General features: G+C 43.0%; 2 protein-coding genes across 5 annotated transcripts; one reads left to right on the top strand and one right to left on the bottom strand.

Annotated features, from left to right (window-relative positions):
• Positions 1 to 1651: 1651 nt before the first annotated feature.
• Positions 1652 to 23650, bottom strand: LOC136444423 (trafficking protein particle complex subunit 13-like). Of its 2 annotated transcripts, XM_066441970.1 has the most exons (12): positions 23589 to 23650; positions 15889 to 15957; positions 15435 to 15534; positions 14946 to 15030; positions 14654 to 14784; positions 14085 to 14157; positions 13711 to 13755; positions 12636 to 12757; positions 12047 to 12251; positions 2862 to 2962; positions 2342 to 2495; positions 1652 to 1960 (listed from the first exon to the last, which is right to left on the bottom strand). In XM_066441970.1, the coding sequence occupies exons 1-12, from the start codon at positions 23629 to 23631 to the stop codon at positions 1856 to 1858; spliced, it is 1233 nt and encodes a 410-aa protein (XP_066298067.1). In that variant the 5' UTR covers positions 23632 to 23650; the 3' UTR covers positions 1652 to 1855. The 2 variants fall into 2 exon arrangements, with proteins under 2 accessions (XP_066298067.1, XP_066298068.1); XM_066441971.1 differs by lacking the exons at positions 15889 to 15957; positions 23589 to 23650 and adding an exon at positions 15746 to 15772.
• Positions 3827 to 11716, top strand: LOC136444858 (uncharacterized). Of its 3 annotated transcripts, none has more exons than XM_066442611.1 (4): positions 3827 to 3900; positions 5909 to 6049; positions 7608 to 7714; positions 8240 to 11716. In XM_066442611.1, the coding sequence occupies exons 2-4, from the start codon at positions 5958 to 5960 to the stop codon at positions 11254 to 11256; spliced, it is 3216 nt and encodes a 1071-aa protein (XP_066298708.1). In that variant the 5' UTR covers positions 3827 to 3900; positions 5909 to 5957; the 3' UTR covers positions 11257 to 11716. The 3 variants fall into 3 exon arrangements, with proteins under 3 accessions (XP_066298708.1, XP_066298706.1, XP_066298707.1); XM_066442609.1 differs by lacking the exon at positions 3827 to 3900 and adding an exon at positions 5119 to 5232; XM_066442610.1 differs by lacking the exon at positions 3827 to 3900 and having other exon boundaries at positions 5334 to 6049.
• Positions 23651 to 23725: the final 75 nt, after the last annotated feature.

The raw sequence follows: 23725 nt of genomic DNA, 5'->3' as shown, positions 1-23725 counted from the left end.
AAGAATACAACTTAATGTGATTTTTACAGTGTCTAGTAAACTTAACACAACATGTTATAGGGGGACAGGACTAGTGTAATTTATCTTTTAAATGTACTGAAATTCATGGTTAGAATATTTATATTGCTGAAAACAACTTCTTAGTTACAATTTCATGGTAAATTGTACATATAGATTTGTATGGAATTGGTAACTTCAATGTGATAATCGATAGCTTTTGAATTTGAGTAAGATGACATAGTACTTGAATCATACATAATGCTATGAACAACTAGTACATATAGTACAATATTTCTGGTGAAAGAATTTGCTTGGTTGATATACATTATGTACCTGAAAGTTGTGTGAGAAAAAAATTCTGAAATGCAAGTGTCATTTACATGATATCCTGTACTTACTGAGTAAGTTTGCATTGTAGTCTGTAGTACATACCTGGTGTTACAGTATGTCAGTGGGCAGTCACAACCAGCCTCGCTGCCTGGCTGACCCGTGTGATGTACCGTCACAGTTCCAATAAACACTTCATACTGAGGGGAACTCAACTATGTTGGTCATGTGGTCGTGTGCCTGTGTGTGCCTGTGAAGGTGGTGTGTTACACTATTGGGCAGTTGTTAAGTAAAGTGTGGCCAGGGTTTGACCAATCCATAGGCAAACATGCCTGTCCCCGGTGCTGAACAACGTTCCATAGAAAAGTAAACACACCTGTCCTTGGTGCTGAACGCCATCCACACACCGGTAAAAACACAACTGTCATTGGTGTTGAACACTATCCACAAATAAACAAATACACCTGTCCCTGGTGCTGAACACCATCCACACACAGGTGAACACACCTGGCCCTGGTGCTGATCACCATCCACACACAGGTGAACACACCTGGCCCTGGTGCTGAACACCATCCACACACAGGTAAACACACCTGGCCCTGGTGCTGAACACCATCCACACACAGGTAAACACACCTGGCCCTGGTGCTGAACACCATCCACACACAGGTAAACACACCTGGCCCTGGTGCTAAACACCATCCACACACAGGTAAACACACCTGGCCCTGGTGCTGAACACCATCCACACACAGGTAAACACACCTGTCCCTGGTGCTGAACACCATCCACACACAGGTAAACACACCTGGCCCTGGTGCTAAACACCATCCACACACAGGTAAACACACCTGGCCCTGGTGCTGATCACCATCCACACACAGGTAAACACACCTGGCCCTGGTGCTGAACACCATCCACACACAGGTAAACACACCTGGCCCTGGTGCTGAACACCATCCACACACAGGTAAACACACCTGGCCCTGGTGCTGAACACCATCCACACACAGGTAAACACACCTGGCCCTGGTGCTGAACACCATCCACACACAGGTAAACACACCTGGCCCTGGTGCTGAACACCATCCACACACAGGTAAACACACCTGGCCCTGGTGCTAAACACCATCCACACACAGGTAAACACACCTGGCCCTGGTGCTGAACACCATCCACACACAGGTAAACACACCTGTCCCTGGTGCTGAACACCATCCACACACAGGTAAACACACCTGTCCCTGGTGCTGAACACCATCCACACACAGGTAAACACTCCTGTTCTAACATTGCTCCCCATAAAAGTAGGGACAAAATAGAATACACTGATCATAGTTAATTTATTTCCTTCAATTAATCAATAATTACAGATAAAATAAAAGCATTGATATTGTTGTTCCAGAACCAATGATTGCCTACATTTGCCTACACTGTGACAGACAGTTATATTATAGTGTCCGTTAACATTTGAATGCTTGGTGCCATGGGTAACTTCATATTTTCTTCTGATTGAAGGGTTACATATCTAAGCCGGCTCCTCCTGGTCTGAGTAGACAAATATCTGCGCGATGTCGTCGTGTTCGTACGTCCGCTTCAGGTACGTGTCCGTCAGACGCAGGCCTGAGATGCTCTGGAACAGAAGAAATTATCTCGTGAACAGTTATCTTTTAGGATGACAGACAGGACTTACTGTAGTATAATTGTTTAGGCATATGGATCCAGGGTCGACCACAGCTTGGACATGTCGTAGGGGATTGCATCTTTCATTTTGGATGGTGACGTAAAGCCGGCAGCCCTATGGACAGTTTCTGGCATAAAACTTCTCCACATAAAAGAACCCAACACACTTATCGAGAAGAGTAGGGGTAACCCGGTGTGCTTGGCTGGAAATACCTGAATACCTGTACACTACTATACACTACTGTGCACTACTGCACATTACTGTAAACTACTGTATATTACTGCACACTACTGTACTATACTGTACACTACTGTACACTACTGTACTGACCTGTAGTCCAGGTACTGAGGCCAGTAGAGTCAGGTTGAGTTCCATGTTGGTGTTGGGGCCCAGCTTGCCAAGCTGTTTCCCAGACACCCCACACCAGTACAGCCCGCTGGTGCCGCTGTTCTGTAGAAGTAGCAACAGGTCCATCGTTCTCTCACTGGGCAGGGGGAAATATTGTGAAACCAGTTTTGCTTCTTGAAAAGCTAATACACCGCTTGTCAGGGTATGAAAGACAGATGTTATGAATGCTATGTAAAATGTACGTTGATGATGATTTGTCCTCCATGCAATAAGATACAAAAGATATAACAGGTACTCGAGCAACTTGACAGATGTTAAAAATATTCATATTTGTACATACAAGTTTAACTCCTTTCTTCAACATTAGTGAAAAAATCAGCGGGCAATTTTCTAAGGACTGCAACCCTTTTCAGTAGCGTACAAGTTGGTTGTGTTGGGACTTGAACTTGATAATATTTGCTGCATTGTAGAGTGCTTATAAGGAGGGTGCATGCTTACATACCAGCAGTTTGTGACCCTGCACTTGAAGTTGAAGGGTTTCTCCATGGAGACTCCGTCTGGGATCTGTTCTACTGTCAGTCTGATGTCTCCGTAGCCGGGGGCCTGGAGAGGGGTGGGGGGTGCATTGAACATCAGTAATGGGTACAATCATTGAAAAAAAAAATTCTATTTGCAATATTATCAAGAGCCAGTGGTATAAATGTTTTTCAAGTCTTGGTTGCTTATATAATCTATATACGTATTCGTGTACAGGCATGTTATATTGTAGGAGCGGCTTGTTTTGAAAGGAGCTGCTTGTTTTGAATGTGTTGTTAAATAGTGTCACCCGATGCCCAGCTTGTCAGGCTGCCATTGTATTACCTTGTTACAACGTCAATGGGTGTCAGTTACATGTGCGTGTACCCAAGGTATTAGGGTCAGCCAAGTGCCACCAGGTCAACCACAGGTTGATTACAGGTAGCTGTTTTTTCAAACAACAGTCACAGTGAATTGTAACATCATGGTAGGGTGTAACAGTAGTGCCACTTCTCTCATCAACGAATGGACATCTTTAATCCTCCTATATGTGTTCTTATTATACAAATTTATCAGGAATTTAATTTTTGTAATACGTATCTTTGTTATATGCAGTCAGGCAGATACTTCTTCCCTCATGACCCCAAAGAAAAGCATCCTATAGAATGATTTGAGCTTCTCAAGAATAAACATTAAGGTTCAAACAAATAAGTAACTTCCACAGACTTCAAAATAAACCCTCCTCCTTTTAATCATAACTTTTGTTGTGTATGTGCATTCGTACCAAGGTTCTATAAATGCCACATGACCCTGACTGACCCTAGGTGTAATACATATTAAGTTACCAGGTCATACAAAAGACTCAGATGTACAAAATTAGGCATGACTCAGTGAATGTCCCGGATGTGAAACTGGAAAAGTTCCGCTTTACTCAGAGGGAAAACCCAGAAGTCTCGCCAGTACAGGAAGAAACAGGCAAGCCTCTACCCAGGCAGGTTCACAGCTGTGGAGTCTCAGACATCCAGGTGAGATGTAGAAACATCTCAGACATCCAGGTGAGATTTAGACAAGCCTTACGTTCTGACACCCCTTTGTAGTTGAAACATTTATAGAAGCTCCAGAGGATGTGGCTTTTCTCTTCATTTAGTTTTGTGCTAAATTATCAGGTCAAATCAGCATGTGCATGTGCATGTTTGTATGCATGTGTGTGTATGTATGCATGCATGTGTGTGCGTGTGTGTGTGTATGTATGTATGTGTGTGTGCATGTGTGTGAATGTGTATGTATATATATGATTGCATTGTGTGTGTGCACATGTGTATGTATGCATGTGTGTATGCATGTGTGTGGGCATGTGTGTGGGTGTGTGCATTGTGTGTGTGTGTGTGTATGTGTATGTATGCGGGTGTATATTTTGCCCATTGGTGCCTACCAAGTGTGGCCAGGCCAGCCGAATAAAAGTTGTTTTTAACAATCAAGTCAATGAAAATTTCATTTATCGAGTGATAGCACAGACTAACAAATCGTCCACTTTTAATCAGCTTTTTTGCACCATGTTTATCAGTCAAACTCTTTACATGACAGTCACAGAATCCAGTGACCAAAGGTGTAACATACAATCAATAAGTAACCAAGTCATTGGACAGACGGAAACTCAGTGAAATGTCCTGCTTGTGGCACAACAAAAGCCCATCTGAGTCAGAGGGAAAACCTATAACTCTCACCAGTACAGGGAGAAACAGTACATAGATTTTTCAGCACAGACATATTACACTTTATTCACAGCCCAATAAAAAGAATCAATGAGCGGTCAAATATAACTTCAGTCAACAGATGATTGCACAGACTTACAAATATTCCTTGTATCAACATTAGTTGTGAACTTATAATGGCTGCTGAATTTACCTGATTGCCACAGCAGTGGCCAAAGGTGTAACAGTGGCCTAATAAGTAACTAAGTCACAACACAGGCAGGTGACATAGGTATGACATAATAGAAAGTCCCGACAGTTGAACAACCTGATTCAGTAGGAAATACAACTCAGAGGTCAGGGAACTTCAGTCATCAGACCATCACACAAACTTACACATCTTCCTCCTTTTACAGGTCATCAGCTTTTGATTTTTGTACACTAAACACAGGACCCTAGTGTGGCCACAAGCATAATATGTAAGTTAATTAGTAACCAGGTCATAAGACAAGCAGATAAGAAATGATGTAATGGAAAGTCCCGGCAGTGTTGCAACACAAGTTCCCACCTGAGTCAGAGGGGAAACCAGAACTCCCACTAGTACAGGGAGAAATAGCTACGGCTCTACCCAGGCAGGTTCACAGCTGTGGAGTCCCAGACATCCAGGTGAGATTTTTGACAGGTTTAAAAAGAGGGTAGCATGAGGAACAAAGCTCAACACCAAGTCCTGGGTATAATAATGCATAATTTGTTCTTGGATCATAGGTTCAAAAATTTGTTCAATTTTGGTGTCAATTGTGTATATCAAAAGGCATGATTTGATGACAGCTACATGACAAATCTTCTCATTTTAGTCACCTTATCAGCCTTTTAGATATAGAATCATCACCTCTTATCCATAAAGTAATCATGTAACAACCACTTTCATCATACTATGCAATCAATACTGTAACAGAGTCTTTAATTTGTAATGCGTGTGCTTCGGATTTTCAAGGACTTTTCATTTGGTCCAGCAGTTTTATGCTAATGACCTGAGCAAATATACGGTTAGGGTTGTATAGCTGGTTTATTACAATTAATTACGCCCTGAGGAATACAGCAGAGAGGCTGTTGAAATGATAGCAATGTCTATCATTGTTGAGATTTCGGCTTTAAAAATGAAACATTGTAATAAAAAAAATATGCTGGTTAAAGGTCACATATTCTTTTTATTACCATGTTTCATTTTTAAAGTCAGTAGCAAAAAGCACATTCAGAAATTGTCAATTGAAATTGAATTTAGTGTTTATATTGCAGCAACACTTTTTGTGTTGGAAATCACAGTTCAACTTTTCTTCACAAGCACTGAGTAAAGCAAGACTGAGAGGAAGAAGATCATAGATGTGCTCAAGATGGGGAACCTCACAAGCTACATGTGGCGGAGGTTGGGATACGTGACATTCAACACTGATGCTGTTCAGGACAGGAACCCAGAGATAGTGAGGTGGGCTGCAAATGATGTGACAGCTATCACTCACTCACACTCCCGGTTTAATGTCAGACTCTCTCTCTCTATAGCTATCATTTTGATAAATGTTGAAAGTTGTTCTACAGCGAAGTAGAGAATGACAGCTTACAATTGTTGAAGAAAAGACACGAACTTTCAGACAGTTGAGAAACACCCTAATGTATTATACATGATATTGTACACTCAGATACAGATTATGCATGTGGGGAGCTTCACCTCTCTGACATTCTTAATTCATTCCTGGACCTGAGATGATTTTCAATCATTATATCAATGGCTGGATTTTTGAAACAATACATTGAATTTCATAATACAGTCAAACCTGTATTAGCGGTCACCTTTGCATAGCGGCCACCTGCCCATAGTGGTCACTTTTTGTCGGTCCCTTGGATTTTCCCCATTGACATAAGCATTAAGAATTAGGCTATAGCGGCCACCTGTCCAACGCGGTCGCGGCCAGACGATTTTCAGTCCCGCGAGTACAGTAACACTGCCGATAACGGTCACGGCGCGTCGGTAGAAGCCGCATCGCCACCGCACGCCGGGTTCAAAATCTTCATTTTTTCACGCAGTTATCAAATTTATGTAGCCTCAACTGGATAGGATCATAATAAAGAAAACCAGAATGTTTTATCTTTGTTAGAAAATCCATGGTTTGACGCGAAGTCAAGTATAGTTTTCTTCACATGGCTTGCGTTTGCACACCGTGGTAAAATTGACCATTTCTGTGCATTTCGACTGGACAAATATTACGGCAGCCTTTTGGAAAATACAACCCACACATGTACCTGATGCGGTAAGTTCGTGAAATGTTTAAATGCCGGCCCAATTTCCGTTTTCACCGGGAATTCATTGAAATTGTGCTCAAAACGTGTTACGCGCAATTTTCAAAATGGCGCTGATACAAACTGGATAGGTAGCAGCATAAAGGTCAACGGAAGATACCACTCTTACGGAGGTATAATGTACTAAATTTATTTTGCTGCAAAGTATTACTGAGGATAATTACTAAACCAAAAGCTTCAGAATGAATGTGGATAATATTAATATGATGTAAAATTTGGGCTGTTGCAATTTTCCGAAAAGACAAAAAGCCCTCAAAAGAGCGACCTTCTTCTGAGTACCCTATTAGCATAATGGTAGATGCTGATCAACACAAGCCACAACAAGAGACTAAGGAAAATTGTCGCCACGATTCTATGTTTGAAAACGGTCGAAAACGAACAGTAAGTGACAACTGAGCAACATGTATTTTGTTCTAAACTAACTAGGAGTAAAAGAACAACAATCGAACTTCTAAAATGTGCCTTAATACCTGTTTACATGTGTACTGTACGGTGAATAAATGTATCTCAGTGGGTACTGAAAACATGTGTCACTCGTGGTCAATTAATCGACATTTTCTCCATAGCGGCCACCTGTTCTTAGCGGCCAGTTTTGGCCAGTCCCTTGAGTGACCGCTATAGACAGGTTTGACTGTATTTACATATCAAAAAGTTTCCCCACAATAACCCATAGTTTATTTCATTTAAAGACTGTACAAAGAGCACCTTAAGGAAGGTGAAGCTTCCCTTGCCAGGGCAGACCTGGACTCAGCAGAGCAGCACTTTGCAGCTGCACTCAAGATGGTACATGTAAAAGGTAAGCAGAATAGATGAATACTTGAAACATTTTTGATAGTGATCAGTTGAATCAGAATAGTCAAGCAGTCATTTCACATTAAGTTTTGAGCTGTAAGTTGTGCATCAATGTAACACTGGGTATGCCCTAATTTCAGATGTCCCCTAACTTTAGACAGATTTTGCCTGGATGGCTACAGTTTTCAACTGCATTTGCTATGATATCAAGAAATGAATTCAACAGAACTGTATCAATTTATAAATTTGCCACCACATTAATACAATAATCTGACAAAAAATGCAGAACAATGAAAGAGTTTTTAGCTATATTTTCGGTACCTTATCTAGAATGCTGACAAGATAAGGATGGCATCATGTATACTAGTCCCTATAAGAGATCAAAAGTAATCTTATGTAGCACTATCTATTGTCATCTATTTTGAGTCAAGCACACATGTCAAGTGTGTATTATGCATGGTGCATTATGGCATTCCCAATTGAGTGCTTAAAGAATAATAATGTCAATCATCAAGTTTTTCCTCCCCAGACCCCACAGCCCAGCAGTACCAGAGAGAGGTGGAGCCCCTGTGCAAGTTGGGGGATGTCTACAGTAAGCGAGGTCAGCAGACAGGAGACGGGGGAGACTTTGTCAAAGCTGCAGCACTCTACAATGCAGCAATAGCCAGGTCAGAGGATCAAATCCTCAATGCTAACATAGAAACAGTTATTAGAAAAGTGGAAATGTCATTTCGTCAATGTATCTTAGACAATCATGACATGAGAATTCATTCATTTAATCAAGCATACATTTTAAGACAAGATAGATTAGGAAACCACAAGAAACAGCTGAAGGAGATGCGGGACCAGATCAAGCTGGAGATGGAAACCATTGACCAGCAGCTGGATCCCTATGTACATGATGAGGATGACCCATGTGTCAAAGAGATAGAGGCAAAACGAGCTCAGGCTGTCAGGAAGTTGTTTGAGAAGATTGCACAACAAAGGAAGGAGTTCATCAGCCTGCTTGTAGAAGAGTGTATTGGGTTAATGGGTCCCCCTCCCTGTAAGTATGCCCTGATAGGTTTGGGTTCACAGGCCACAGGACTGGTAACTCCATACTCAGACCTGGAGTTTGCCATCTTGATAGAAGAAGAAAGTGAAGAATGTCTTGTGTATTTTGGCAACCTCACCCACTATGTACATCTCAAGGTGGTCAACCTGGGAGAAACCATTCTCCCAGCACTGGGAATAAAATCTCTCAATGACTTCTACTCAGAGGATCCACTTGACAACTGGTACTATGACTCTGTTACACCTCGTGGGTTTGCATTTGATGGCTCCATGCCAAAGGCAAGCAAAACTCCACTGGGCAGGCAGGGAACAAAGAACAAACCACCAAGTGAACTCATCTGCACTGCAGAAAACATGGTTTCTAAACTACAACAGGATGTAACATTGTACCTGAAGGAAGGATATCACCTTGCCACTATCTTGAGAAACCCATGCCTGATAGCAGGGGATCAGGATTTGATTGACACATACATGACCATCACAGTAAAGATATTGCAGGCTGATGGAGGTAAAATGGCTCAACAACTGGCACAGGAGACACTGAAAGAAAACAATAAAAGCTACAGCAATAAGGAAACAATTACAGCAGGATTGATTAATGTAAAGAAAAAAATCTATCGCTTTCCAGCAGTAGCTGTGGACTGCTTGGCACTGTCTTCAGGCATCATACCTACCACAGTTTGGGAGACAATAGAGAAAATGGAAAACCAACAAGTGATCAGTCCCAACAATGCACACCACCTGACAGTGCTTACCAGCATCTCAGCAGAACTCAGGCTCAGAACATACATTGCAAATGGAGGACAGAATGAAAATTTGTCAGCTTTGGTCTCGATTGGATCATCACTACATGCCATTGGACAGGATTCATCCCTACAGACCAATGATGAAACAGATATACTGAAACCAGTTTTCCATCTGCCAAATGAAAAACATCTTTTTAGGTTCTATTATTCTGCAATCCCTCTGAAGAGTGTTTTGTCTGAATGGTCTGAAAAGAAAACAGTTCTTACTGCATTCTCTGATTTATATGATAATTCTACAAGAGTACGTGGTACGATGTACTTTGAGCTGTGCAGATATACGCTGGCTATTAGCTGCTATAATGAGGCCTTGAAGAAAATTCAATCTACAGACAATGAGAAAAGCATATTGCTTAGCAGGCTTGATCATACTTCCCTTTGGATGGGACGTTTCAGAAAACCAATAAATTATACTGAGCAGGCACTGCAGATGTATGGACAGAATGCAGAACATCCTGGCATTGCCAAATTACTCAACAACCTGGGGGAAGCTTGGAGGGAACTTGGCAATCACAGGAAAGCTATCAGCTACTATGAACAGGCACTGCAGATACACAGGAGAAACTATGGTCAGACTAAAGTTCATCCTGACATTGCCACCTCACTCAACAACCTGGGGGCAGCCTGGGATGAACTGGGTGATTACAGAAAAGCAGCCAGCTACTTTGAACAGGCACTGCATATGTTAAAGAATGTCCATGGTCAGAGTGCAGAACACCCTGATATTGCTAAATTACTACATAATCTGGGGAATGTCTGGCTCCACCTGTGTGATTACAAAAAAGCAATCAGCTTCTATGAACAGGCACTACAGATGCTCAAGAGTATCTATGGTCAGAGTACAGCACATCCTCTCATTGCCAACTCACTCAACAGCCTGGGGGGAGCCTGGCGCCACCTGGGTAATTACAGGAAAGCAATCAGCTACTATGAACAGGCACTGCAGATGTACAGAGGGATCTATGGGAGGGAAGCAGCACATTCTCAAATTGCCTACTCTCTCAACAACCTGGGGGGAGCCTGGGATAAACTGGGCAATCACAGAAAAGCTATCAGGTACTATGAACAGGCACTTCAGATGCATGAGAGTATCTATGGTCAGAGTATGGAACATCCTTTCATTGCCTCCTCATTCAACAGCCTGGGGTCAGCTTGCACAGAGCTGGGTGATTACAGGAAAGCAATAATCTACCATGAACAGGCACTGCAGATGCGCAGGAGTATCTATGGTCAGAGTACACCACATCCTGAAATTGCCAACTCACTCAACAACCTGGGGTTAGCCTGGAGTGAACTGGGTAATTACAGGAAAGCAATCAGCTATTATGAACAGGCTCTGCAGATGTACAGGAGTATCTATGGTCAGAGTACAGAACATCCTCTCATTGCCAACTCACTCAACAGCCTGGGGGGAGCCTGGCGCCACCTGGGTAATTACAGGAAAGCAATCAGCTACTATGAACAGGCACTGCAGATGTTCAGGAGTATCTATGGTCAGGGTACAGCACATCCTGACATTGCCACCTTGCTCAACAACCTGGGGTGGGCTTGGCACTTTGATGATAATAGTAAAGCACTCAGTCTTTGCCATGAAGGCTTAGGTATGGCAAGACAGGTTTACCCTCAGGACAAAAATCACCCGTTGATAAAAGTAATTGAAACAAACATTGCACTGATCCCCAGCAACTGAATATGAATTAGAATCTCCTACAACTTAAGAAAAAGAAGATAAATTACCACCATTAAGATGAATAATATCAGAGCATGTAATACATTACATTAACGGGGACAGTTTCTTTAGCCTGAACCACATAACATTCATTTCATTTCATTTGTATTGACTGACTCAGAGAAACATCTTGCCATAATAGAACAACTCAGGAATTTGAAGAACAACTTGAAGTATTTGGATACTAATTCTCAAATCTATATCCTTTAAAGAAGTTAGATTCTTAGTTAATAAAGACAACAATGTATCCAATTTAGCATGGATCTGCATTAGTCAAATTGCACTTTGTTGTAAAACACAGTAATATGATGAAAAGTGCTCACTTTGACATATCAGAAAACACTGATTGTTAATGTCTAACAAAGTCAAATATTTCTGTATCTCCTACATATGTATGCCAAAGATAAATGTACTATACCAATATTTGGTCACCACTCTTCATTGTTAACTAAAAATTGCAACAAGACAATACATATAGTGGAGCGCCAGGCAGCCAAGCTGATGTCCAGTTTGTGTGTGTGTACATTTATGTATATGTGTGAGAGTTTGTATGTGTGCGTGTGTGTGTGTGTGCGTATGTATGTGAGTGTGTCCGTGAGTGTGAGTTTGCGTGTGTGTGAGAGAGTAACACCTACCATCCTCTGCATTGGACTGGTTTGTATGTGTGCATGTGTGCATGTGTGTGTGCGTATGTATGTGAGTGTGTCCGTGAGTGTGAGTTTGCGTGTGTGTATGTGAGAGTTACACCTACCATCCTCTGCAGGGGACTGGTCTGCAGGCGCCCCTTCTCCCCCATGTTGGTTTTCCAGATGATGTCCAGTTTGCCGATGTTCGTCACGCCCTTCAGGACCCCCCGTGGAGCGCCGACCTCTGCCTTGGGCTTGAGACAGTACAGGTACTGCCGGATGTCCTTGGGGTTCAGGTACACCGACGTTCCAAATATGGACGTTCCGGCTCTGTAATGTAGGAAAGATCAAGAATATTACATTCATAGGTCATAGGGTAAAAAAAAAGTTATTTCAAGGTCATGCAGGCACTACCAAGGTTATTTCAAGGCCGGGTGGGCATAAGAGTAATATCAAGGTCATTTAAAGGGTAGTCTGAGAACAGCTAGGTGACTTCAAGTACATACAGGGAACACAAAGTATTTTAAATGTCAACAAGGTCACTTGAGAGGCAGACAGACAACATTAAGGTCATGTCAAGGGTATACTATACCATGATGTCCTAAATATAGAGGTACCCTGTGATCTGTATTCTATGCTAGATAAACATCTATGTTGCCAGTCCAAAAATAATGTGTGTGATTTTCAAAGAAAAAAAGGGTGTGCTTGACTCACTTCTCCTCCGTGTTGAGTTCTGAGACGCTGTAAGACGGAGACGGCTCCAGTGAGACCTTCTCCATCACCATGGGCGCCGCCGTGATGTTCTGTACCTGCGCCTCCAGGTAAACTTCATCTGACTGGGCAGGGCAAACAAGAGTGGGGTTAAAAAACAACTTTGGCGACGTGTGGTTGTCAGCATCGTTCAGGGCACAACAAACAAGGGTGGAGTTAATAAACAACATGGCGATGTGTGGTCGTCAGCATTGGACCAGGGCAGAACAAACAAGGGTTGGGAGTTAAAAAGAAATCATGGCAATGTGTGGTTGTACAAAAAATCCTCGCAAATCTGAGCACATATTCAAAGATCCTTTCATGTAGTCACTTACGTATCATTTCAATGTGGCAAGCAGTCAAAGTTTTTAACAATTTCACCAATTTACAAAATCTCTTTAAATTTCTATACTGTACATCTATCAATAGTCAAAAATGTGACTTTTCGAAAAGGATACTTTGAAACTTGCAATTATATAACTTTCAAAATGTGATTGTTTGGTTGTTCTAGAAAGGTGAGAGTCTTAAGCATAACCTCTAACTGCTGCACATAAAAATTTTCCTGATGTTTGCGAAAAGAACATTAAGTTGTGACTGATGTAATGGTGAAAGTGGTGGAACTTATTATAAGCAAGGAACAAAACTTATAGAGGTGATATCATAGCAAACAATAACAATAAACATGACCAAATATGGACACTCACAACATGATCCTGGGAGCAGAAAAGAACAAAAATTGGTATGTTGGTTAGTTAGTTAGTCAGTTAGTTAGTAACATGCATGGACAGCAGATGGGTTAAAATACACTTAAAATAGTATTCCTAAAAACAAAATGTACCAAAAATAACATAAAAAATGAATGAGAAACACTTGAGGATGAAGGCAAATGCTGATGATTTTGAACAAAGAAATCAAGTTAAAAAATGCTTCAGAACAGAACAATGTAAATATAAAGAAGAAATAAGATAAAGACTTCTGGTCTCACACTCACTCACACATCTATGCATGAGCACACACACACACACACAGGAACACTGACCTCAGCATTGTAGAACTTGGTTTTCACATCAAGAGGTTTCAGGACCTTCAATGTAGGAAAGAATCTGTTACCTTATAATATCATTCAGTACATACATTGCATTTGAGTAACTATTTTTGGCTTAACATACATATTTGATGCTTAATATACAAAAATGTCAACATATTAGTCAATCCTTACAATGCAACTGTATAAATCCGGCATGCAAGTACACATACATGTACATGAAAGCACATTGAATTTGATAAACTTTAACTACTTTAATAATCAACTCATGTTTCTCAAAATGTCTCCAAAATATCTTGAATGCATGTACTATTAGTAAGAGTCTATTTAGAAAATGTAGTTATTCTGCACCAGTTCATGGTGCTTACCTGGAATTTGAAGAATTTTCTGAAGTACATTTTCTCAGAAGACTGGGTTGTGTAACTGACAGCACAGACTAGGCTGGGGAACGAAAAAGAGGTAGGTCAGGTTAACACACAGCTCAATATGTCAGCATCAAATATAAAAACAACATGGCATATTAAGCTCATACTTCTTCCGTTCCCATGACCAAGTCAATTCTTTTCTTGAGCCAAGGCCTTCATTCCTCTACAACAACTGAACATGCTAAAATTAAATCACACATTTATCATTTGAGACCATTCCTTAACAAAAAAAACAACACGACCCTTACAAGTGCATGCCCCTAAACAAAACTATTCCTATTTACACAGCCTATGAGAACTTTTTTGAGATGCCCCCTTTGATGTGTGGCAAAGGAAAATAATTTTCCTTAGCAGAACCTGTTACAACTTCTGAGATGCCCCCTTACATGTGAGTGGCAGAAGAAGTTACTTTAGTAGAACCTGTATGAACTTTTGAGACGCCCCCTTACATGTGAGTGGCAGAAGAAGTTACTATAGTAGAACCTGTATGAACTATTGAGATGCCCCCTTACATGTGTGTTCCGAGTTCCTTAACCTCGTGGTGTATGACCTCATCGATGCTGCCCTCCGGCCCCAGCTCAGGGATTGGTGGACTGCTGCCGCCGGACAAGGTCAGTCTCTGGGACGACGTCTGAAGGTCAGCCTGCAGAAACATGGCAGAGGTCACGATCAGGTCACATTGATTCAACAAATAGTAACTTAAGAACCAAATAAACTGTGTATTCAGTTTTCCATGGTCATTAAACACATACTTTTATATCCATCTTTAATCTGCCAAAATAACCATTTGAGAGTGCCCCTGACCTTGACCATGATGTCCTTGACCAGCTGCGTGCTGTCGTTGTGAACGCAGACGTAACATGAGAACGTCTCGCCCAGGAAGATGTTTCTGAGGATGACATCATACATACATGTCAGGTTATACAGTACATATATGTAAGCCATTATTTCAACAACATTATAATATTAGGTTCAACTTGATATTTTAAGTATCTTTTCAAACTCTCAACACTTAATGAGAGCTGGCATCCCCTTGAAAGTTGAAAGTGCAGCAGCCAACAGATCTCCATGGAAACTTGCTGCCCAGTGTGCCTGAAGCCACAGGAGGACCTACATGTAGGGTCTAAGGTAAGGTCTCAACATAAAATATTGGGTTTACTTGTAACTTTCTTTTGTTATTCACAACACTAGAAGCCTCTCAAAGCCAAACAATGTGTATCATATCAAACCTTGCCACAAAAGGCATATAACTTTCATTAATAGATTGTGGAGTGTATGGGAATCTGCACCCACCCAAAGTTCTGCGGAAGTGTCAGCAGTTCTCCCATAGCAAACTCCTCCAGTCCTGCTGAACTCGCCATGTCCGACCGAACTACCTGGGAGAACGAGGAGCCTGCAGAGCAAAAACAGGTCAGCTAAACAAAATGGACAATGAATGCAGCCCCACAATGTAGCTTACACTTACTGACATACATTTGCTGGACTCTGACAGAGGTCTAAGTAATATAGATACAGATTTGATAATCAATCAAGTTACAAATGTCGATGATAATATTATAAGTAGTTACAAGTTGTGAATGGTGTTGATGGCAAGTCCACCGTACCTGGCAGGTCTCTGTCATCACAGGTGATGGGGAGAAAGGTGGGCAAACACAGGTAAACACACCTGTCCCTGGTGCTGAACACCACCCACACACACAGAACATAACACACAAACATACTGTCCTGTTAACTGAATGCAGCTTACCTGGCAGGTCCCTGTCATCACAGGTGATGGGGGTCACGTGGAGGAAGGTGGGCCGGGTCAGCCGCATCACTGCAACATACATACCAGGTTTCATATCATATATCGTAAAACTTTATATCATATATTATATCATATCATATCAACCTAAAAGTCTAAACTTCAAAGGAAGGTGGGCCGGGTCAGCCGCATCACTGGAACATACATGTCAGGTTTCATATCATATCTTATGTCATATCATATCATATCAACCTACAGTACAAAACATATCTAGGAACGTTGGGAGAGTTAGCCGCATCACTGGAACATACATGTCAGGTTTTATATCATATTTCATATCATGTCTACCAAGGCCAATATATATATAATGCTCAGCTGCAGTTCAGTTAAAACAAAATATTTACATCATAAGTACATTTGGTAACAATATTACCACTTAATCAATGCCATTCTCTGCAATAGCTACGTCTGTTATTCATGTAGAAGAACTCCAAACTGATCTACATTGAAGAAATCTTATCAAATGAAGCGTATCATCTATTGTCTTGTCTTGTCTTGTCGAGATACTAGACAAAACCCCGCGTGGGGCATAGTGTCTAGGACTTATGGTCAGAGGCCTTACCCAAGTGTGGCCGGTGGTGGTGGTGCACGCCGTCAACAAGAATAAAAAAAAAGTGGTGCAAAAAATAACGAACAAAGTAGTGCTGTACATTGCCACACTAGGTATAGGCTCCTCCCCTTACAGCTGGGTGAAGCCGGGGTAACCATAATACTTGGCCACCCCAGCTTTAAAGCTATCTGTAGTCTTAGTTTCGATAAGGTGTTGCGGAAGTGCATTCCATTCTATGACTGTTTTGGGGAAAAAGCTACCTCGGTATGTTTCTGTCTTACAGGCGACTGTGGCAAAACGTTGCTGGTGTCCTCTGGTTATGTTAGTATTTCTTGTGAGGATATTGTGGATGGGGATAGCAATAAGGTTATTGACAGCTTTGTACATAAGTGAAAGGCGGGCAACTTGTCTGCGCTGTTGAAGGGTGGGCCAACCGAGGGTTTGCAGAGTGTGTGTAATACTGGTAGTCAAACGGTAGTCGCCAGTGGCGAACCTGGCGGCACGCCTCTGTACTGCTTCTAACTTGTCCTCAAGTTTGTTTGTTTATGAATGTATGCGTTTGTGGGGGTCCCACACAGAGGACGCATATTCAAGTTTGGGTCTAACAATGGACAAATAGGCTTGAGCTCTGATTGATCTACATGCTCCTCTCAGATTCCTTCTCAAGAATCCTAAAGTACTGTTTGCTTTAGCTGCTATATAATCTATGTGTGTATTCCATTTCAAGTTGTGTGAAAGTAAGATACCTAGGTAAGGGTGTTGCAATGTAGACTCAAGGGGCTCTGAGAACATTGTGTACTATTCTTCACTCTTTTGTTGTTGTTGTTGTTGTCCTTGTTTAACGTCTATTACTTCGTTAGACATGGTCTCCAGGTGCTGTGCTGGTCGCTAGGTTTCAGTTCTTGTTGATTTCTCGCTAGGTTTTGAGCACTTGGTGACTTGAGGTAGCGTGTTGCTGGATGTGTTTCAGTTGAGCACGTCGAATCTGCGAGTGCACTCGATGTACTGGGAGAATGTTCTGTACATCTGTGTGTTGATTACGTCAGTGAGGTCTTCTCTCATTCCAGCTAGAGTGACGATGTCCGTGTGTCTGTTCTCCGCTGGCGTGCCGTAGGTCTCGTATGTGCTTTCGATCTCCTGCAGCATTTGGTGTCTTTCCCTTTCATAGCGGGCGCAGTGGTACAGGAAGTGGTTGGTAGTCTCCGGGGCGTCGCAGTTAGGGCAGTTTGGAGACGTCTCAGGGTTCTTCCAGTTTTGGTAGGCATTGAGTTTTGTGTGGCCACTGACTAATCGGTTGATGTTGATTTGTGTGCGTCTCTTTCCAAGTGCTTTTCCTTTCTTCTTCATGTTCATGGCTATCTTCTGCATGTATTCGCTTTTTGTGTTCAGCTTTGTTCTTCGGTCCCATCTCATGAGTGCTTGAGTTTCAATGTGTTTCGTGGCCTGTTGTCTTGTCCATGATGCGTTCATCTGGGTGTTAGCAGCTTCAGCTGCTGCTAACTTTGCCTCTTTGTCTGCAATCTCGTTGCCGGGTATGCCCATGTGACCGGGACACCATGTGAACTGTATTGTGTGTCCTTGTAGATGGAGGGAGCGTAGCTTGTTTCTGATGCTATGTACAAGGTTGTTGTATGCAGTGACTTGCTGTATACCTGTGACTGATTCTATTGCAGCCTTGCAGTCACATAGGATGAGGACATGATTAGCGGTAGATGGTCGTCTGGAGAGTGTTTCTATGGCTAGGTGAAGACCTTCCAGCTCCCCTTCGTAGTTGTTGGATCTGCTTGCCACTGGTTTACGCACTGCAAAGGGTTCAGTGCTTCCCCATTGTTCGTAAATGACAGCAGCACTGCCGGTGGGGCCTGGATTTCCCAGGGCAGAGCCGTCTGTGAAGACGACTGTTGTCGGATGTCTGTTGTCTGAGATGTTTTGTAGCATGTGTATGATGTCATCTCTTGCTTTGTCCTTTCCACCTGTGGTGTGAGTTGTAGGTGTGAAGGAGCCGGTTATGGTGCCCATGACAAAGGGGGGTAGTCTTCTGTCGTAATATGGTTCCTTGTCTACTGTGTGTTCCTCTAGCTCTTCCCTCAGCTCGTTGAATCTGGTCTGTAGCAGGTGCAGCTGGGATCCCGTCTGGTTGGCTGTTTTTTGAGATTTCATGTGTGTGATGGCGTCGTAGATGGGGTTTCCTGTGTGCTTTGTTGCCATTCTCAGGTAGCTCTGGGCTTGTCTGCATGTGAGATGTATGTCGATCGGTGGTACCCCTGTGATTGCTTCCAGTGCTTCTGTGCTTGTCCATTCAAGACACCCAGTTGCAGCTAGGAGTGCTTGTCTTTGGACAGGTGTGTAGGCTTTTTCCAGTTTGTCCATGGCGGAGACGGTGCATTCTGCTGCGTAGTCTAGGATTGGTCTGACTAGAGTGTTGTACAGGAGGATTTGAGCCTGTTGGTTTGGGTTGTTCGTCGCTTGTGTCACTTTGCTTACTGCCTTCAGGGCTTTGAAAGCTTTCGTCTGTGTTGTCTTGATGTGTTTCTCGAAGGTCAGCTGCTTGTCTAGGGTTACCCCTACCAGTTTGAAGTCGTTGACCACCTGTACGTCTTTGTTGTTGATTTTGAGGTCTGCAGTGTTAGTTCTGTCAGCATGTGGGGGTGGGAAGATCATCGCCTTAGTTTTGTCGTGTGCGACTTTCATGTTCCACAAAGGGCACCATTCATGGATGACTTTGGACATCCCTTCTTCTACGCTTTCTCTCACAGCTTTGATGTCTTCGCCAGTCTTCCAGGCAGCTGCATCATCTGCGTATTGGAAGTTGTCCAGGTTGCTGTTAGTGTAAGCGTCTGCCGTGTACAGGTTGCAGAGGGTGGTGGAGAGAACAGCCCCTTGTGGGATGCCGACTTTGCTTTGTTGTGTTTGGGTGGTGATGGAATTTACTCTGAAAGATGTCTCTCTGTCCCGGAGGAAGGTGTTGAGGTAGCACAGCATCCTTCCTTTGACACCCTTAGTGATGACTTTGTAGAGTAGACCTTCTTGCCAGATCCTGTCAAAGCATGATTCATAGTCTGCAAAGACAGCCACGGTGGTTTTGTTTTGTTTCCATCCCTCCGTGATGTTTTGAGTGAGCCTCAGTACTCCATGTGATGCGCACCTGTTCCTTCGGTAGGCTTCTTGGGTCGGAGCTAAGTGGTTGTTGACTTCTGCCCACCATGTGAGTCTGCTGTTGATCATTCTTTCCATTATTTTGCCGATTACACTGGATAGTGTAATGGGACGGTAGGACTTGATTTGGTTGTAGCTGTCTTTGCCTGGCTTCCGTATGAGTACCTTTGTGTCCTGCTTCATTTGTTTGGGTAGTTGCCCGTGCTTCCATATGGTTTGCAGCATGTGAAGTAGCGCTTGAACTAATGCAGGTCCGCCTTTCTTGATCATGATTGGGTGTATTCCTTCTATGGGGCTGGGTGCAGAGTTAGTGTTCATTCAGTTAATGGCAGCTTGGACTTCTTCTAGTTCAAGGTCTGCATTCAGGGGGTCTTCTTGGTCTTCATCGTCGTTGGTAGATTGCGATTCGTGTTGGATGATGGCCTGTACTGCGTTGGTGACGTTGTGTTTCCATTTTGTAAGATTACCGTCCATGTCAACCTCGCAGGGCGCGTAGGTTTCAGTGGCCACTTGTGCAATCTCTTGGTCAGTGACTGCCACTTCTCCATTGGGTAATTTCAAGGGTTGTACAGCTGTTTTAGTGTTCTTGTTGAGATGAGACTTGATAGTTTTCCAGAAGGCTTGGGGTTGCTTTGGATCCATACTTTTTAGTTGCTCGTCCCAGTGTTTGCTTAGAGCCTCTTCTTCCATGTGTGTGAGGGTTTCCTTCTCTTTTAGATACTTGTTCAGGTTGTGGGTATCTCTTCGTCTGTGGAATTTTCTTAGGGCTGTTTTCGTGGTCTTCATTTGTTCTTCTAGTGCTGGGTTCCAGTGTCCTTTGCTGTGGGTGCTTATGGTCTTCTTGTTGATGATGCCATCCGTACATCTGTTGAGGGTGGCCTTGAAGGTTTCATACAGTTCATCGATGTGTTCTGATTCTGTGTTGTTGTGCTGTTGGAGCCAATCGCGAAACTGGTTATGGGTGGTTTCCTCCCATTTTTTCCAGTCCACATTTCTTAGATCCCATCTCTGTACTTTTACGTCTTCTTTCTTAGTTCCTACTTGCATAGTGATAAGGTTGTGGTCTGTCTTCAGTTGCACTTCAGGCTGCACTCTCCATTTGTCAATCATTTTTGTTGCAAGTCGGTTGGTGATGGTCAGATCGATGATGCTGTTGTCTCTTGTTGGGCAGTGGTTGTTCATGATATGGAGGCTGTTTGCTAGAAGGAAGTTGTTGAGAATGTGTCCCAATTGGTTGTCTTTATCGTTTCCCCAGGCTGGGTGTCGAGCATTCAAGTCCCCACACAGTATCACGGGTTTTCTGTTGTCTAGCAGGGGCTTCAGTGTATGTGTAAGCTCATGCATAGCTTCCTTGTTTTCTGGTGGTACGTAGGCTGATATCAGTATGAAGCTAGTGCTGTCGGTGTAGATGTTTGCTGCAGTGATGTCGGCATGTGTGGTTTTGCCTAGTTCTATTTCCATGGTCTTGACATGTTCCTTTGTAGCAATGGCTACCCCTCCTCCCCTTTTGTCGGATCTGTTTGTGAAGGTCCAGTTCCATGTTTTCAGGCATGGTGGTTTGTTTGTCTTGGTCCATACTTCTGATAGACAAAGTATGTCAATGTTTTGTTTCCTGCACATATGTTCAACGAGTGTAGAGGAGGTGTTGATTGACCGTATGTTGACCTGTGCAATGTTCATCTTGCTTGCAAAAGTGCTGTCCCGTGTGGAGTTTGCTTGAGTTTCAGAGTCAGATGTTTGATCACATGTGGAGGCTAGTAGTAGGACTACTAGTACAGTCAGGGTGTCACTGGCTATTTTCATTACTTGCTTTATTGGTGTTGTCTTAACTGTCTTTCTTGTAGCTTTTGCTTGATGGACTGGAATTCCCGGCACCTTGGATCGTTGGCAGAGTGTGTACCGCTGCAGTTTACACACTTGGGTTTGCACGGGGTGGGGTGATCTTTGGGTCCTCCACACTTGATGCAGCAGGCCGCTACTTTGCACAGTTTAGCTATGTGACCGAGTTTTTGGCAGTTGTAACATCTGATTGGAGTGGCTTTCTTGCTTCTGTATGGCTCTACTGTGACTGTTTCCCCTCTTATTGTTATGGTCTGTAGGAAGAGATTGTTCAGTTGTCCGTTGTGTGTGGCGTCGATTCGTGCAACCCTTAGAGGTTTGCCAGTGTCTTGATAGCGGTATCTGTGGACCTTGACGTGGTTACCGGTGAGTTCAAGTATGTTTTGTTCGATTTCTTCTTCTGTAGCTTCAACGGGTACGTTCTTGAGTATCGCCTTTCTTCCGTATGTTTGGTTTGTCTTATGGGTCGTGAGTTGTTCTCCTTTGGTGTCAAAGGCTCCTTCCGCCCACGGCTGTAGCAGGTCCTCTGTGGTTTTAGTGTTTTTGCAGTGGATAGCAATGCCCCCTCTGGGTAGCAGGTACGCTAGGTTGATGTTGTGCGCGCAGTGAGGTTTGTTTCTGACAATCTCGGCGAGTATCTTCCCGCTGTTTTTGTAGCACTCTGGTTTGGGAATCCCGTCAACTATAACAATGTGTTTACGAGGGTCTACCTGTGGGTCCTCGGTAGTTTCTTCTTCGTGTGATTTGTTGTTGTTTCCGGATCCACTTGTGTTTTGCTTGTTGTCTAGGTCCTTTGAGATGCAGTGTGCGCAATGATAGGGTTCGTTGTTTTTTTGAAGGAAGTCACACACCTTGTGAGAGAGCTTGGCGCAGTTGTTGTGCCACCATAAATTGCAGGTGTCGCAGCAGATCCACCTTCCTCCTTCTGGGTGGTCAGTACCGCAAACACAGATCTCCTCTTCCTCTTCTTGTATGACTGGGAGTGGATCAACCGACTGGTTCCTGTTTGATGTTGTCGTGGACCTTGTTTGGAGTGGGTGCTCGCTATCAGCCCTAGTTTTGTTCCGTGATTTCTCCTGTGTTTTCTTTATGCCCTGGTCTCTGTTGGTTAATGATCGTTTCACGTCTTTGTTCAGGGTTCTTGCTAAGTCTTTATCTTGTTTCTTTCTTTGTGTTTGGGCTCTTGTACACGGCATGTCACAAAATTCAAGATGGCGTCTGTTTGGCTTGGGTTGGCCTTTAAAATGCAAATGCCGGCCTCCCCATCTTGTTGTAGCATAAAAAATTGATACTTTGGTAGACCGAGGAGAGACTAACCTTTCTGTTTAGGTTGTTCAAAGCTATCTGAAAACACGTCCACACGCTCAACTGTCGGATTCGACGCTCAACTGTCGGATTCGAATCCTTCAAAGCAGTTCGATCTGCTAATCGAGGGTGTTGTTTAGGATGTTCACAATGTGTTGTTGAAATAGTGTACTCGCCTTCACCTTGTGAAGCAGTCCGTCTTGTTTACGTAGATCTGTTTCTCCGGCTTGGCTCGGCTTGGCTTGGTAGTGGTCTCAAAATGGCTTGGTAGTGGTCTCAAAATGGCTTGGTAGTGGTCTCAAAATGGCTTGGTAGTGGTCTCAAAATGGCTTGGTAGTGGTCTCAAAATGGCGCCCTCCCCCTTCGGCGCGTCGTTTTGTTCGAGGAGATGAAAAAGCTTGTTGTAGAGATTCTAGGGTTCCAGTTGTGTCCACAATGTCTCTGTATGAAACTCTGACGATCAGCTTGGTTCAGTGTAGAAAAATCCGGCGATACAAGTCTTCTTAGTGTGAAAAAAGAGTTTGTAAAGCGGGAGCTATCTGAAAACACGTCCACACGCTCAACTGTCGAATTCGAATTCTGTGTAATATCACTCAATATTTCAACATCTCAGAAAACAAGTGGCTGATAAGTGGGGAGGGGGGCGTGACACTTTCTCTTACCATGGCTAACTTTTCCCTTTAATATCCTATCATTGGTAGTTTTTAAAGATTCTAATACATCGCCCTTTTGTACTATAAAAGCTGGTCGTATCTAGGTTCCTTCTCAGCTTTCTATAAATCACAAAACTCACCTTTTAGCGCAAGGAGGTGTTCTTTTTCTCGATTCGGCTCCATCTTGGATTTGGACTGGTCCATCTCTAAAGTAGCGAGGGGATTTCTTCTATATATTATTGCAGCAATAGCGTTCAAGGCGCGTGTAAATGCGCAT

Source organism: Branchiostoma lanceolatum, chromosome 11, assembly GCF_035083965.1.
Source record: "Branchiostoma lanceolatum isolate klBraLanc5 chromosome 11, klBraLanc5.hap2, whole genome shotgun sequence".
NCBI lineage: Eukaryota > Metazoa > Chordata > Leptocardii > Amphioxiformes > Branchiostomatidae > Branchiostoma > Branchiostoma lanceolatum.
Note: the sequence above shows the minus strand (reverse complement) of the source record. Positions and strands in the feature narration are given on the sequence as shown.